This window comes from Myotis daubentonii, chromosome 5, assembly GCF_963259705.1.
Source record: "Myotis daubentonii chromosome 5, mMyoDau2.1, whole genome shotgun sequence".
NCBI lineage: Eukaryota > Metazoa > Chordata > Mammalia > Chiroptera > Vespertilionidae > Myotis > Myotis daubentonii.
This window is the reverse complement of record NC_081844.1, coordinates 85,843,715-85,859,983: the sequence shown is the minus strand read 5'-3', so window position 1 is coordinate 85,859,983 and position 16,269 is coordinate 85,843,715. Positions and strand designations below refer to the sequence as shown.

At 37.5% G+C, this 16,269-nt stretch overlaps 1 protein-coding gene across 2 annotated transcripts; it reads left to right on the top strand.

Annotated features, from left to right (window-relative positions):
• The first annotated feature begins 30 nt into the window (after positions 1-30).
• Positions 31-12,467, top strand: YIPF5 (Yip1 domain family member 5). Of its 2 annotated transcripts, XM_059698758.1 has the most exons (6): positions 31-174; positions 728-847; positions 6,774-6,946; positions 7,786-7,931; positions 9,787-9,968; positions 11,485-12,467. In XM_059698758.1, exons 2-6 carry the CDS (start codon positions 738-740, stop codon positions 11,645-11,647), a joined length of 774 nt encoding a protein of 257 aa, XP_059554741.1. In that variant the 5' UTR covers positions 31-174; positions 728-737; the 3' UTR covers positions 11,648-12,467. The 2 variants fall into 2 exon arrangements, with proteins under 2 accessions (XP_059554741.1, XP_059554742.1); XM_059698759.1 differs by lacking the exon at positions 31-174 and having other exon boundaries at positions 6,824-6,946.
• The last annotated feature ends 3,802 nt before the right edge of the window (positions 12,468-16,269 follow it).

The window sequence follows — 16,269 nt, the reverse complement described above, 5'->3', positions numbered from 1 at the left end:
TGGTGTCCAACCAATGAGAGCAAAATCGGCCAACACGGCTGCGCGAGCGGGGCGTGCCCCGGAAGCAGTTCTTTGGCCTGTGACACGTAGCAACGGGTGCCTCTTCAGGGTCCCAAGCGGAGTTCGGGCGATTATCTGGCGCCGCGGGAGCTTCTGCCGCCGCCTGGGCGTTTGGTGAGTGTCCCAGGCCCGTGGCACTGCTCGGCTTCTCCCCACTCCTGGGCGGCGCGGCTTGTGGCCGCCTTTCGGCACCGTCGGGCCCTTTTCCTCAAACCCTCGCTCCCTTGCAAGTCCTGGCTGTGACGCGGCCTCTGCACCAAAGGCGCGGCCTCCCAGGAGTCTGCACTTTCCTGGCAGTCCCCGGCCTTATGTTGCGAGGAGGCAGCCGCATTGTCAGTTGTAAATCCCAGCCTCGAGATGAAAAGGGGGCCTTGTTGTTATTTTCCACCCAGCGGAGCCACTCCTCCCGCGACCCCGCCCCTAACCCAGGGTTTATCAGGTCCTTGAAGTGGACGTACCTTCCCTGGCCTGGACTTAGAGACTAGACGTTTCCTTAGCCACGCCCGTACCCCCGCCCCGCTCCATCCCACCCTCCAAATGCTGCTTCGCAACATTTCAGAAGAACTGTTTGCTGCCTTTGGGGGCCGTTTGCTTGAGCAAAGTGTCAGGAACGAATTCGGTAGGATCTTGAGCATAAGCAGCCTTTCCCATTTCTCTCCTATTGCAGATCGTTTGCAATGTCAGGCTTTGATAACTTAAACACGGATTTCTACCAGACAAGTTACAGCATCGACGACCAGTCACAGCAGTCCTATGATTATGGAGGAAGTGGAGGACCCTATAACAAGTAACTTTTCAAGTTTGGCCATTTATTTACTCAAGGTCTCAGTGAAGCCATATGCCCAGAATGTTTGGTTCTGCCTGAAACTGAACTTGTCTCCGCTGATCAGGAATCTGATTTTTCATAATCTTCCTGTCCTCGGGAGAGGACTGTGACACTAGTTTGGGTTTGAAGGGTTTGCCCTATTCAGAGTCTGGTATCTTGTGCAAAATCTTCAGGTGCGATGTAGGTGGACAAGTAGATTGTTGAAGGGCTTTCTCTATTCGCAGTATTGCTACGTCATTTAAGATATGGTTAGGCCTTCAGGTACTTAGAAGATAGGCTATTTAGCCTACGGGAACACTTAAAAATTAAAAGCATTCGGTGGCTTTTTAAATAATTAAAATACTCCAACTTTCAGACTTTATCAACATTAATTGAAGTGCTAGTAACACTAGTAAGCTTCCCATTATGAATCATCAGGTGATTTTCACTTAGCGATTGATAGTCATCTTTGTTATTACTTAGACTAAAAGCTTGTGCACAAGTTGCCAGTTGCATTTTGAAGAGAGGGACGCAACGCTGTTCAGCCCTGAACTGTTAAAGAATGCTTTTTTAATAATTCCTGGTATTTGTGACAAAAATAACTGAAGGTTTTCTATCAGTTTCCTCTAGGACATCATATCCTTAGTTTCTTAGGACCTTAAGGAGAATCTTACCAGACTCCTAACCAGTGAAGGAATTTCCTGTGTCAGGAAATTTTTCAAGATGATCTAGGATTCCTTTGAGAATCTAATAAAAACTGTGGGCCTCTTTCTGAGAAATATGTGCCTGCACTGAAATATCCACATGCGCATATGACTTCAGACAGTTGATGTGTGATCTGATGTTCACCTGCGAGCCATGAATTAAAAACCTCATGAAGACGACTAGCCCAGGATGAGAGCAAGGGAAGATGGTGTATCCAGTCTGAGAGAAACATGTAGCACTAGAATGTGCTTGTTTGAATTGATAAATCTGAATGGAAGGGCCCAAAATATTAAATAAACCAAGGAAGAAACAAATGCAGCTTCATAGTCTGGCCTGTTATGGGTAGGCTATACTTTTTGCAACCTGTAGACCTCTTGAATTTGTTCATTTTGATATAGTCTAAGTCCCTCCCCCCCTACACACACACACACACACACACACACACACACACACACACACAGCAAAAAACTTTACATAGTGAACCCATAATGGGAGTGAGCATGTAAAGAATTCTCTCTGTGAGTCACTTTTGTTTCTGTTAAATTCTCAGATTACATATCATTGAGGATATATCTTTTTTGTTCAGTCAGTAGGACAGAATCAGAAAAATCCTGCTGTGAAATTTTTATTCATTTATTTACCTAAATATATATATTTTGCACTTGTTCTATGTATGAGAGGGCAAGTGAATGTAAGATTAGCCAGATTGCAGCTATAGAACTTTGGAAAACCCCTGTATGCAAGCCTGTTTTTAACCAAATTATATGTATTGGTGTTTGGACTCAGCAGAATTATGCCATTTAGGTTGCAACCTCCTGGGTTTATCTGTCTCTGCCTTTCTTTCCTATCCTGTTCATATTTGCATTACTTTAACCCTTTGAGTGCCAACCAATATCCTAGGAACTATGCTAAAATTGACAAGGCATTTTTGCTGATTTTACAGCAGTTTAGGAAAAAAAAACTATGAATCGCAAGTAAGTGAAGTTACATATTCAAAAACTTAAGGAAACCTTTACTACATTTGTTTTCATCTTTGACACATATTGTTTGCTGATTGTATCATGAAATACTAGTAGAAAAAAAAATTTGAATAAGTGCTCCTGGCACTTTTGGCGAAAGACAGGAGGAGCGCGATCGCGTTCCCCGGCACTCTAGGGGTTAAGGTGTAACTATCATTCCACTTTACCTCTCATTTCAGTTTTTCAGAGCAGTTTTAGATATTCTACTGCTAACTATTCACACAATTTCATTCCAACCAAATTATGTACCATTGCTCCAATACTAGTAATGAAGTTTTGTCCCAGGTGCTTACATAACCATTACTGCCAGTTAATGAATATGAGTTTATAGGTGACGCTTAGGAAAACAAGAATCCTAATGTTTTATTAGTAATAACTGTGTTTCTGAGCTTTATTTAAAAATAAAAACTGGCCTCTTCTACTTAATGTACCTTTAATTAAATCTATAACCTAATGACATTTTAAATGTCCACCTCAGTTTATCAAATAATACTTTGTTTTGGTAACAAAGATCAGCTCATAACATATCTTTTTTTTTTTTTTTTATTGCTTAAAGTATTACAAAGGGTATTACATATGTATTCATAACATATCTTGATGAAAATATAAATTTGAATAACATATTACTTGGATTGTCTTCAACTTTGACTTATTTATTATTATAGTTTTGCGTTTTCCCTATGAAGTCGGCTTTAATATTTTGCATAGCTTTTTCTATGGATACTTTCTAAATATAATATATTAATTAAAAATAACAAATAAAAATAAAGCTTACTTAATCTTAATCTGTTGAGTTTTATGAATGTCATTTTTGGCCAGGACCCACGTTCTAGATAGGCCTCTAAGACATGTAGTAATACCATACATATTTTTTTAAGTATTGAAAGCGCCTAAGTTTTTATCTTTGACTTAACTGGTAATACCTTTATATACTGTCTCTGGATTTTCATGAACTTAAGTAGCCAACCCAGTATGTTAAAAGGCTTTGTCTTTGCTGTTGATTATGAGTGCTAAACAGGTTTACTTTCTGCTGTTTCTCTTGTTGTAAAAGTGTTGATCCACAAAGATCATGTCTACCATACTATATTTTAGATTAAAGCTTGCAGAGGCGAGTCAGGAATTTTTCTGACCAGGCTCTACCAGCAAAAGGGAATGATACTTCATGATATTGTCATTCTCACCTTGGATCTTGAAGAAGGAATGGTGGTGCATCTTTGAAACTGTCATTTGTTTGCAGTATTTCTCTTTCTTACATGAAATTTATGGGTTTATATCAGTGTTTTGTAGAATGGACTGAAGTCCCAACTGGTTCCTTGAGACGTTTCAGAGAGTTTTTAAGGTCAAAACTGTTTTTATAACAATACTAAGACATTATATACCTTTTTAGGTGTGTTGACTTTTGCACAGATGTTGCAAAAGCAATGCTCAGTAAAACTGCTGGTACCCAAATATGAATTAGGACAAAGGCATCAAACCATTCTAGTAATCATTGTATTCTTCATTGCCACACACTTGTTAGGGAGTGGGGGAACCAACTTTATTTAATGATGCCCTTGATGAAGGAGTAAGAATTATATCCTGACCCTTGAGTACACATATTTTTAAAGTATTTTGTGTGATAAAATGGGAAACAGTCATAAAGCACTTCTATTTCATACTGAAGTACAATGATTATCTCTTGGAAAGGCCCCTGTGCAATTTGAGTCTCAAGCTGAATCAGCTGCTTTTCCATGGAAACCATTTTTATTGGAAAGAACAACTGACAGACAAACTGTGGCTATTCAGACTTAAGTATTTTGACAGATATTTTCCAAAAAATGAATGAAATGAGCCTGTTACTTCAAGGAAAATAATTGACAATATGTGTGGCCAGTGATCAAATTACTGTTCTCAGGCAAAAATGAAGATTTTGTAAAACTTGTATCCATCACCATGAATTTGTCAGCTTCCCAGTAATTAACTATTTTTTTTCTGATGAGAGCAGTGGTGACATTAACAAATGTGATTTTTATATTTATATTATATTAGAGGCCCGGTGCACCCCTCTGCCTGCCTGATTGCCCCTAACCACTCACCTGCCTGTCTGAATTTGTGCACAGGTGGTGTCGACCAGCCCTCTCTGATAGGGGCCAATCAGGCTGGCAAACTGCGGGGGTGGGGGGGGGAGGTTTGGGAGGGTGCGAAGGGCCAGCCAGCCCCGCCCCCTGGCCGAACTCCTGGTGGAGGGGACAATTTGCATATTAGCCTTTTATTATATAGGATACAGGGTGGGGCAAAAGTAGGTTTACAGTTGTGAGTTTGGGGAACAGTTTATTCTTATTTCTAATAATTTATTACTAGAGGCCTGGTGCACAAACGGAAGGGGGTCCCTCAGTCCGGCCTGTACCCTCTCGCAATCTGGGACTGCTGGCTCCTAACTGCTTGCCTGCCTACCTGCCTGATCGCCCCTAACCCCTCTGCCTGCCTGCCTGCCTGATTGCCCTAACCCAGTGGTTGGTAAACTGCGGCTCGCAAGCCACATGTGGCTCTTTGGCCCCTTGAGTGTGGCTCTTCCACAAAATACCGACTTCTGCGCATGGGCCATGAAGTTTCAATCTCTCTGTACATGCGCGCCCACACGTGGTATTTTGTGGAAGAGCCACACTCAAGGGGCCAAAGAGCCACATGTGGCTCGAGAGCCACAGTTTGCCGACAACTGCCCTAACTGCCTCTGTCTGCCTGCCTGATCACCCCTAACTGCTCATCTACCTGCCTGATCACCCCTTACCACTCGCCTGCCTCCCTGATCGCCCTTAACCGCTCGCTTGCCTGCCTGATTGCCCTAACCGCCTCTGCCTGCCTGCCTGATCACCCCTAACTGCTCACCTACCTGCCTGATCATCCCAACAGCCTCTGCCTCCGGCCCCACCACTGTGGCTTCATCTGGAAGGACATCCAGAAGGTCATTCGGCTGTCTAATTAGCAAATTACGCTTTTATTATTATAGATTATATTTTCCATATGAACAACTATAAACCTATAGTTGCCTCACCTTGTATGATTTATATTAAATGTCAATATTTAGAACATCTACATAATTCATAGAGTACTAATATTTTCTAAGGTGAAAGATTTATGTGATCTGAAGAGAAATGAGAGTGTACTAATATTTTCTAAATGGCCAGTACATGATGTTACAAAATCACACATGATTAAAGAATGAATCCTTTCAAAGTATAAGAGAACAGATTAACGTATTCTAATACAACAGAGTACAAAACATCATTAGTATTGTTTCAATTTCCATGTTTCAACAAATTTAAAAGTCTACCACTTTGCTTTGAATTTTGATATAATATGAAAAGTAATATTCTTGATAATATCTTAAAAATACTCTATTTTCCAACTGCAAGTCTACAACACTAGATTTTCAGATACTTCAGCTAAAACAATATATCACAACAGATTGAGTGTAGAAGCAGATAAAATAAATTTTAGCTGCCTTCTCTTAAACCAGACAGACATAAGTGAGATTGTTAAAAATAAAATACAGTGCCACTTTACTCATCCATAGTCTTAGACATAGCTGTCTTTATATACAGACAGTCCTGGGGTTACATAGGACTCGGTGTATGTCATTTCGTGGTTACGTCGCCATCTCCCATTTATTTATAAAAAAAAAAGTTCCGTCATTTTGACGTATGTACATACGTGCTTTATGTTTTTTAATATTTATTTACCACAAGTAAAGGTCAAGTAATTGTTATCTTTCTTTTAAATTTTTTTTACTGTTTCACTTCATTACTGCTGTGCATGTGCTCCCTGTGAGTGACATAGGTGCTTATGTAAGTAGGTTCCGTCACATCATAGGAATGGATCTCCGATGTAACCCGAGGATCTGCTGTATAATAAAATAGAAAAGATTTTAAGTTTTCATTTGTGGACTTCCTACTGTTTAGAAGTTAGTTTGTAAAATGTTTAAGTGCTGCATAAGGGCGTGTTGGCATCAGAAACCTTCTCTATAAAACATAGACAATTTATTGTTGGTGATCAGTTTGATCTTAGTAATTATTTCAACCTCCATTTGTAAAAACTGGCGAGGGAGATGTCCTAGGAATCACATAACTAAGATTCGCTAGCTATCAGAGATACTAGCTGATAGGAGTGACATAATTTTGGGAAATGTAACTTACTTTGATTTACAGACAGTATGCTGGCTATGACTATTCGCAACAAGGTCGCTATGTCCCTCCAGAAATGATACAGCCACAACAGCCATACACCGGGCAGATTTTCCAGCCAACTCAGACCTTTACTCCGACCACACCGCAGCCGTTCTATGGAAACAGCTTTGAGGATGAGCCGCCTTTATTGGAAGGTCAGATTGGTTGCAACACTTGATAGTATTTTATAGTAGTCAGCTGGTTAGTAAAATAAATCTGTTTAGACAAGTTGTCTTTTCTTTTAAAAGAATAATGTTTTAGAAAAAGGTTTCTGCTAAGTGATCCATTTTGAACAGATTATATATGAAACCTCATTGTGTCAGAAGGGACCAGATTTTTAATTTTTATAAAGTGATAATAAAGTATGTCAGTATATTAGCGTTGACTTTTACTTCATATTGATTAAATTCTATCTGTGGAAGATGTTAAAGGAAATGGCATGGTATTGATTATTCTATGTGAAAATAAGCTGGCAGAACTAGTAACATCACTGAAAAGTATGGTGGTTTTCAAATTGTATTCCAAAATCCATAAAGCAGTAGTTCTGGACATTTCTTTGGGGACAGGGGGAATTTGATACCCTTTGAAAATATAATGAAAGCTATGAATACACTTGCCAGAAAAATGAACAAATAAAGACATAGTTTTGTGTACAATTTCATGGGGACTTCAGGTATTCCTGAAGCCCCAGATTAAAGACACCTTGCTTTTAAATTTGTCCATATAATTTTTGCTATGCAGTCATAGCTTAGAGTGTCTGTTTCATCATATTCATATCCTTTTCCAGCACAAAACCAGAAATTGGTTATTTGTGGGATAAGCACCTACTCAGTAAGGACTGGTATTGAGGACTTACCAAAATAGTATTATTGGTATTGCTAGATGCTCTTTTCATGCTGGGTGTTTCATTTTGTCTCCTGTTCTAACATAGATTCTGGTAAACTAATGTTATATCACAAATCCTAATTGATTTCCTTATTTTCTTTTCTTTTAGAATTAGGTATCAATTTTGACCACATCTGGCAAAAAACACTAACAGTGTTACATCCATTAAAAGTAGCAGATGGCAGCATCATGAATGAGACTGATTTGGCAGGACCCATGGTTTTTTGCCTTGCCTTTGGAGCCACATTATTACTGGTAAGATTTTAGTTTCAGCTCTCAGTGTGAGATTAAAGAATTCTCTCTATGTTCTACCAAGACTGCTTACACATCAAATCTTTGTTGTGTTCTGAATAGTATTGACTTGCTTGAATTGATACCTATTCATCATATCTCCATGGATAATAAATATAGCATATACCATTTCTTGTTCCAGTAAGTGATCCAATTATTAGGGGAAAACAAACACATATAAACAAACAAACAAATGTGTGGCTTTGTTCCTTCATAAGAATCGCTTCTTACTTTTCAGAGATTGATTAAAAAAAAAATTTAGCCTATTGCTCTTTTATTTATTTCCAGACTTTGGATAGTGTTTCCTTGGGATACTGGTGGTTATTTTTCTATATATTATTTTGACTTTTAATGAATGGAAACATTAAAGAATAAGTTTTAGTTCCTGTTTCCCACCTCCCTAAGAATGTTAAAACATATTGAAAATGAAAAGTTGTAAAGGTAATTATTAATATTTGTTTTATATTTCAAATGTGTCTGAATTAAGAGAGAGAAATGATGTGATGAATAGAAGATGTAGTTTTTAGTCAGCAGCTAGGCATGAACTCAGGACTCCTACTCTGTCCTTGAGCTCTGATAGATAATTCTGTGCTTTCACCTAATAAGATTGTGAGAACACATTGAAAATTTTAAAACACTGTGCAAGTATGAGGGATTATTATTACTACATGAACAAATTTACCAATGAACTCAGCTGAGCTCTTTCAAACTCCTACATGTTTAATCAAGTATTTACAAATAAATATTTAGTCTAACAAAAATTTCAAGGATTTTTCCATTTAGCATAATTAATAGAGGCATTCTTGCAATTGAATTTTATATGTCAAAAATCTTAAAAAATTAGGAACTTTTGAAGGTTTCTTTGAAGACTGATTTTAATGATAATGTGACCTGAATACAATGATATAATGGTTGTTCACATAGCTTGACTAATGGTACTGTAACTGCAATTTACCTAGCTGTTACTGTCTTAATTTTTTGTTTGTTTATTTTTGGTCAAAGGACTTATAAATCAACAATTTAGAAAAAGAAAGAAAATAGTGCCTCTGTTATATTCCTCTTGCCTCATTATTCAGTTTACTTTTCTTCTCCCCTTCCTACAGAACCTTGGCTTCCAGCTTTTACTCTGGCTTTCATCCCCTAGCTCCTCTAACACATATAAAAAGAATGATGAAATTATTTCCACTGTTAAGAAGATTATGGCTGTATCTGCCAATGAGAATAAATTGCTTTGGAGCAGTTTCGGTGGAATTAGGTTTTTTTTAATGATTTTAGCTTTCCATTTGTCTCTGTAGTCTTTGCCTAAAATCAGCCAGATGTCTTTTTAGAAATGTACTACTTCAGGTTACTATACCAAAATTTTGTATCTATTTGTTGAATTCTATGCCAAGCTCAAATACTAACTGGAAAATGAAAAACCAAATATTGGGAGGTTTATAGTTTAAACTTCTTGTATGTGTGTGTGTTTTAATTTGTTTGCTTGTTTTTTAGAAGGAAGGGAAGAGAGAAAGAGAAAGAAAGATCAATGTCAGAGAGAAACATTGATCAGTTGTCTCCCATATTCACCCTGACCAGGGACCAACTCCACAACCTGGACACGTGCCCAGACCAGGAATCAGATGTGAAAGCTAATCTGTTCCGTGTTTTACTTCTCTTTAGAAAGAGTTAGATACCTCTTTAGATTTTGATGCTCATAAATTATGAAATGAGGCCAAAAAGTTATGTTATTTTATTTATTTATTTATTTATTTATTTATTTATTTATTTATTTATTTATTTATTTTTGCCCTTTGACCTGTAATCTTTTCTTTATCCTTAGGCTGGCAAAATCCAGTTTGGCTATGTATATGGGATCAGTGCAATTGGATGTCTAGGAATGTTTTGTTTATTAAACTTAATGAGTATGACGGGTGTTTCATTTGGTTGTGTGGCAAGTGTCCTTGGATATTGTCTTCTTCCCATGATCCTGCTTTCCAGCTTTGCAGTGATATTTTCTTTGCAGTAAGTATGATCTTTATTTTGGGTATTGATTTACCAATTCTGTGTAATAGGATTTACCTCACTATCAGTTTGAGATAAATCACTGACTCTGACTGAGGTCTGCTACATGCTGTTGTCATTGATGAGGAAACTGAGAATACATTTTAAAACATTTTATACCATCTCTGCTTTGACCTGTGATAAAGAATGTAACTAGTTTTGTGTTCACTTACCAGTGTCTGTAAATAATTAAACAGTGGTGATTGTGAAAGTAAATATTAAATTTAGCATGGAAAAGGTTAACTTGTTAAAAATTATGTTTACTTTCTCTCTGATATCTTTAGACTATGTCTGATTTTTTGAAGATGTTGGGCATGTGCTAAGTGAGTGAATAATGAACATATACTCTCTTTTTGGCAGTGTTTTAACTGAAAATGAAACTTTTTTTTAGCACAAGGCTATTATTAGCCTACTAGAGGCCCTGTGCACAAATTCGTGCATGGGTGGTGTCCCTCGGCCTGGCCGAGGATTGGGGCCATTGCCCAGTCCAGATCGGGCGGCTGGCCAGGGGGAGGTACCAAGGAAAGTTGGCCGGTTGCAGGAGGTTGGCTGTGGGAGTGCACTTACCACTAGGGGGCAGCTCCTGCATTGAGCATCTGCCCCCTGGTTGTCAGTGCGCATCATAGCTACTGGCTGGTCATCCGGTCATAAAGGTTGCTTAGGCCTTCATATATATAGATCATATTCTCAGATGTACTTGTAAGCAGCTTTAAATGTGTGTAATTTTTAGATAATAATTTAGGAAAGGTTAAAAAGTAAGGTGTAAAAGTTCCTTCTCATGGCCAGTGGGCAGGTAATCTCAACAGTTCAAGCTCCTCCTTGTGGCCGGTATTGGACAGGACTAGTGAGCAAGCTTTGTTTCACTTAGTAAGTTACAATGGAGCTTTAAGAGAAGAGCATCTGTCAACTAGTTGATACCAGAGATTTGGCAAGATGATGGCTTTATTCCTCCTTTGGATAAAAACACTTGAGTTTTCAGTATAGACATTGCTTCATTCTTCTCACTTGTTAAGACTGATATATTTATATTTGAATTCTACAGAAGATATTTTCTACTTAAAACAGTGTTTTCCAACTAGGGATGACTTTGCTTCCAGGGGACATTTGGCAATACATGGAGATAATTTTGGTCACAACTGTTGGGGACAAGGGATGCGACTAAACAGTCTCACAATGCACAGAACAGTCCCTACAACAAAAGTATATCTAGCCCAATGTCAGTAGTGCCGAGATTGAGAAACCCTGTGCTAAAAGGAGCAAAATGTATTCATAAATGGACTGTTTATCACATACTTAATTTATCCTCCTTGAATTCACTGCAAAGTACATTTGAAGGGGGGGGGGGGAATCTTGATTATTTCTACAGATGTCTACATGTGGATTTAAAATGTTTTTTTAAAGACTTGCTTACATAACTAATCTCGTCTACTGTCTTTTTTCGCCCTCTCCTTGTTGTTTTTTTTCTTGTTGGTTACAGAGGAATGGTAGGAATCATTCTCACTGCTGGAATTATTGGATGGTGTAGTTTTTCTGCTTCCAAAATTTTTATTTCTGCATTAGCCATGGAAGGACAGCAACTTCTAGTAGCATATCCATGTGCTTTGTTATACGGAGTCTTTGCCCTAATTTCTGTTTTTTGAACTGAATTTATCTGGAATGTGGACATCATTGGGCCAAATACACAAAAAGGACTTCGAACTCTTAAACCGGACCAGCAAACTGCTACAGTGGAACTCTCACGCAGGTCTAACATTTAACTATTGAAGCAGTGGATGTAAACATGGATCTTTTGTTCATTTTTATAGAACTTTGGAATACTAGACTGGATTTACCTGCAGAGTGATTAGCTTTAAGTGTTTGTGCTTATACAAATAAGAAGTGCTATTTCTTCCCTGTTCCTGCAGCCTTTGAAAAACAACTTTTTTCCTTAAATTATATTATGGTGTTTTTGATAGAATTTTTATCAACTGTGGGAAACTAACCACAGAGCTGATAATCTTTTTTAGAAACAACCCAGTCATAGTAAAGAAGATACAAGACTTACTGCAAAATATTTTTCCAAATAATTAGGAAAGAAAAATCACCTGTATTCTCAAGTTGGATGCACTTCAAGCAAAGAACTAATCGCAATATAGAGTTCATGAGTTTGCACTTCAAAAATTTGACATTCCTTTCAGTTATCTCATGGAAGTTTTGCTAAAATTCAACGATATGGAAGTTCAGAGTCTGCCTTATTGTAGACGTGCAATGTAACCACCTGTTTAGATATTAGCATTAACTAGACCATAGTGACGTAGACTGGCCACAGTAATGCTTATAGTTGGATCTCCATGTTTCCCAGGAAAAAGAAAATCGCTAACCTTTTTTGAAAAAAATATTTAAAATGTCACAGTTTCAGTATTGCAGTTATCAATGTAAAGTGCATTTGATGCTTATTAAAATTTTCCCAATGAATTTTAACTGTGTTGTCAAGTTTACTTTTACTAAACTATTCTCGGCATCTCATTTTCTTTACGTAGGGTCTGATTTTCATGTATAGTTCCAATTTATCCTAAGCTTTAAGAATAGAAGTCATCTAGTACATGATCAGAAAGAAAAGATTTAATGAAAAGCAATTTACTTGGAGTTACAACATTATTTCTTTGTATTAAACATGGTTAATATTGTCAAGTTCTCTTGCAAGATAATCTCTAAGAAACACTAAATCTTGCATATTGATCATAGGCTTTTTCTGAAGAAATGGCCTCAGTAGTTCAGTTATTGTTTTGAGAAAGGTGCTAGATGGAGAGGAAAATGTTTCTTTTTAAAAAAGAGATTTTCAGACTAAATAAAAATTCCAAGCAGACATAGTTATGGTTCTTTTTTAGAGCTGGCTTTCAATAATAAAAGGTGGTTAAGATAATAAAACATTTCTTAAAGAAGGTAATGATTTTGTTTTAATCTCTGGAGTCATATAAATATGTTTTCTTCATTAACTTAATGACCTTAAGAAATATACTCAGTAATAATTGGTTTATGGCTGGGTTTTCCAATTTACAAATTTGTTTCATAATAAATTTTTTTAATTGATTTTGTTTTTTTAGAGACAGGAAGGGTGGGAGGAGAGAGAAATATTGATCAGTTGCCTCCCACCAGGAATCAAACCCACAATCTTTTGGTGTACAGTACAATACTCCCAATGGACTGAGCAATACCAGCCAAGGCTAGAATAATATTTTCTACGAGATAGGTAGGTCTGGCCTGTGGGGATCAGTGGACCTTCGTGCTGCCGTAGCCCAGCCTTACCCACCAGGCCGGTGCTGTGCTGCTCCCGCTCATCCTGGCCCCACTGCACCTGACACCACCGCTCGGTAGGCTTCACTGCAGCTCCACTGCGTTCTCCCCGTGCCCATCCTAGGGCGTTACTGGTGAAGAAGCTACGGGTTTGTGCCCAGTCCGTCCAGATGCCAGTCCCGATCCTGGTCCTGGTCCTGGTCCAGATGGGGAGGGCCGCACAGGGGGAGGCTCTCGCTGCTGTAACTGCGCTTGCCAGCCGTGAGCCCAGCTCTGGTGCCTGTTGGTCAGCTGAGCAGCGCTCCCACTGTGGGAGCAAACTGACCACCAGGGGGCAGCTCCTGCGTTGAGTGTTCCCCCTGGTGGTCAGTGTGCATCATAGCTACTGGTTGACCGGTCACTTAGGCTTTGATATATATAGATTATAATTCTTGCATGGTATCTTTTCTGCCTTTTTCAGTTAAGAGTTTTATAAATATAATTCTTATTAAGGCAAATGTAATGACCACCTTATGTTAATACTACATAGGTCTTCCTAATGAACAGGGTAGATGATGCTTTGGAAATTAAATTCTCTCACTGTTGTTAGACTTAAGACCACAAGTCTTCAGTCAGATTCCCAAATGGATCAAGTTGTGTTTTCTCTTTTTGTCTGTTGGTTGTTGTGTGTGTGTTGCCTCTCTGACCTCCGAACAAAGTAATTTTTAGTTTAAATCAATGTTGTAGAGTTTTTTGGTTTTGGTTGTCTTTTATTTGACTCTGAAATGATTAAGTGCAAAACTGTTTTATATTTTACTTGTTATTCTATCAAAACAGCTGTAAAGTAGAGTTGCATTTAATGCAAGAGTGTAGTTCTAGAGTTTTCTAGGTTACACGAACTGTCATGTATAGCCAAAATTTCCCTTATAAAGTTATCTTACATAAAAAATACAGTATATGTAATCACATTTTCACATACTCTAAAAACTGATATGCTATTTCTCAAAAAGTTTATTATATGGTAACTTTTTCGCTAGCATTGGAATAGATTTCTGTTTTTCCAGTTAATACCAGGTAGCACATCTGGCTTGCTTTTAGGACCTATTTTATGCAAAAACAGACATGGACCTTTTAATACTAGAGACACTCTCAGATAGCTAACAGCTCACCCAATGATTGTCACTGAGTAACTGAAACTATTTGTTACTTATTGCAGGCATATATGTATGCCAGCTCATGTAGTTGATTTTTCATATTGTGTAAATGTAATGTTACCAATGGGTGTTTTCAAGATCTGTCTGTATAGTAGGCTTGTAGGAATAGGCATTCTTCAGGTATAGTTGTAAAGGTAATGCAAAATTCTATAAAACCTAAATTGCTAACTTTCCTGATATTAGCCATTTAATCAGAGAATTTTAAAAAAATGTAACTTATGACATGATTTTTAGTAGATTTTAAGTACTGTGTACTTAACATTCTGCAAGTATGTATTTTGAATCTTAATAGTTGTTGCTCAACTCAAATGTATTCCAAAGCTAAGTAAGAATAGTTGTTTCCAAAGTAAAAATTACGTAATTATGTTTGTAGTACTCATTACCTACAAAAACAAAGCCTTTTGGCCTGACTGGTGTAACTAAATGATTAAGTGTCGACCCACACACTGGAGGGTCTTGGGTTCGATTCCAGGTCAGGAATGCTGCCTTGGTTGAAGGTTTGATCCTTGACCCAGTCAGGGCACATGGCAGGAGGCAACCAATCGATGTCTCTGTCTGACTCTCTCTGACTCTCCCCCCCCCCCCTTTTCCTCCCTTCCATTCTCTAAGAATCATGGAAAAAAGATCCTTGGGTGAGGATTAACAAAAAAAGATTTTTTTAAGGAGTCCTTTCTTTCTGAAATTAGATACTTTTCCCCCATATAAATGGAAGAATTTAGAATTTGGGGCAAAAACAGAACTGTAGAAATTAGGTTACCCAGACCTAATCATGGAGAATTATGGGAAATCAAGACCACATTTGCAATTTTGCCTGTTGCCATATAGAGCAGATCTAATGTAATGACGTAGACAATTTGTGTAGCTTTTCTATTGGAGAAAAAAATATATATTTATGACAGTGTTTAGCTTTCATAAGGTAGGGCCAAAAGTTTTCCAAAAAATCTTGCATGTTTCAGATCACAGCATGAAGAACACTTACAAAGAATAGCACTGGGTCTTTAAAACGCTAGCTGCAGCATGCTTCCTATGCAAATTCCAAATTATCTCAATTTTTATATTCGTTAATTTATTTGGAAATGAAAACTTACATTATTCCTAAGCAATTTTTCGGTATTTAATGATAGGCTCGTTTTACCATGAATTGAAGAATGAAACATTTAGAATCAGGCAAAATATAAATACTATTTCAAAGATAGTTATAGTAGTTACTGAGTTTCTTTTTAGGGATATTTAGGATTTGAGGAAGGAGTGGCAATAACAAGATAATACAAGTTTTTGAAAATTTCCTGAATTGTTGCATATGCTTAAATGAATAGATAAGTGATCTACCATTAGCTTGTTAAGCATATAGTATCTATTTTCAAACAACCTAAATAAAGCCTACCCTCACTGCGCTCTCTGCAATCTAGGCTGTTAATTACTTTACATCATCAGTGAAGAAATAATTGATTTTGAATTAACTGTACCGCCACCATCCAAATTATTGAAGTTTGAATTTTGGTACATTACTATTACTTGAATTTCAGTAAGTTACTTTGTTCAGTAATAATTAAATACCCATTTAATAACTGGGCAATAGGTAAAATGAAACATTAAATATTAAATTATTGATTTCCAGGGATTGGCAGAGTACTTAGTCAAAAGTGTTTTACATTATTAATGAATGTGTATCTCAATGGTGACCATAAAATGTATGCAGTTCTGATCTTTGCATCACAGATGAGAATATTTCTTCCACCCTTATGCACAAAGTTCCTACTCTAGTTAATGAAGAACATTATCTGCTGATGGAGCAC

Bases quoted from the DNA above. Each gene is read 5' to 3' on its own strand.
- YIPF5 (XM_059698758.1), top strand. From the start codon at position 738: ATGTCAGGCTTTGATAACTTAAACACGGATTTCTACCAGACAAGTTAC. The intron at 848-6,773 runs GTAACTTTTCAA...TTTGATTTACAG, and splicing joins AGTGGAGGACCCTATAACAA to ACAGTATGCTGGCTATGACT. The intron at 7,932-9,786 runs GTAAGATTTTAG...CTTTATCCTTAG, and splicing joins TTGGAGCCACATTATTACTG to GCTGGCAAAATCCAGTTTGG.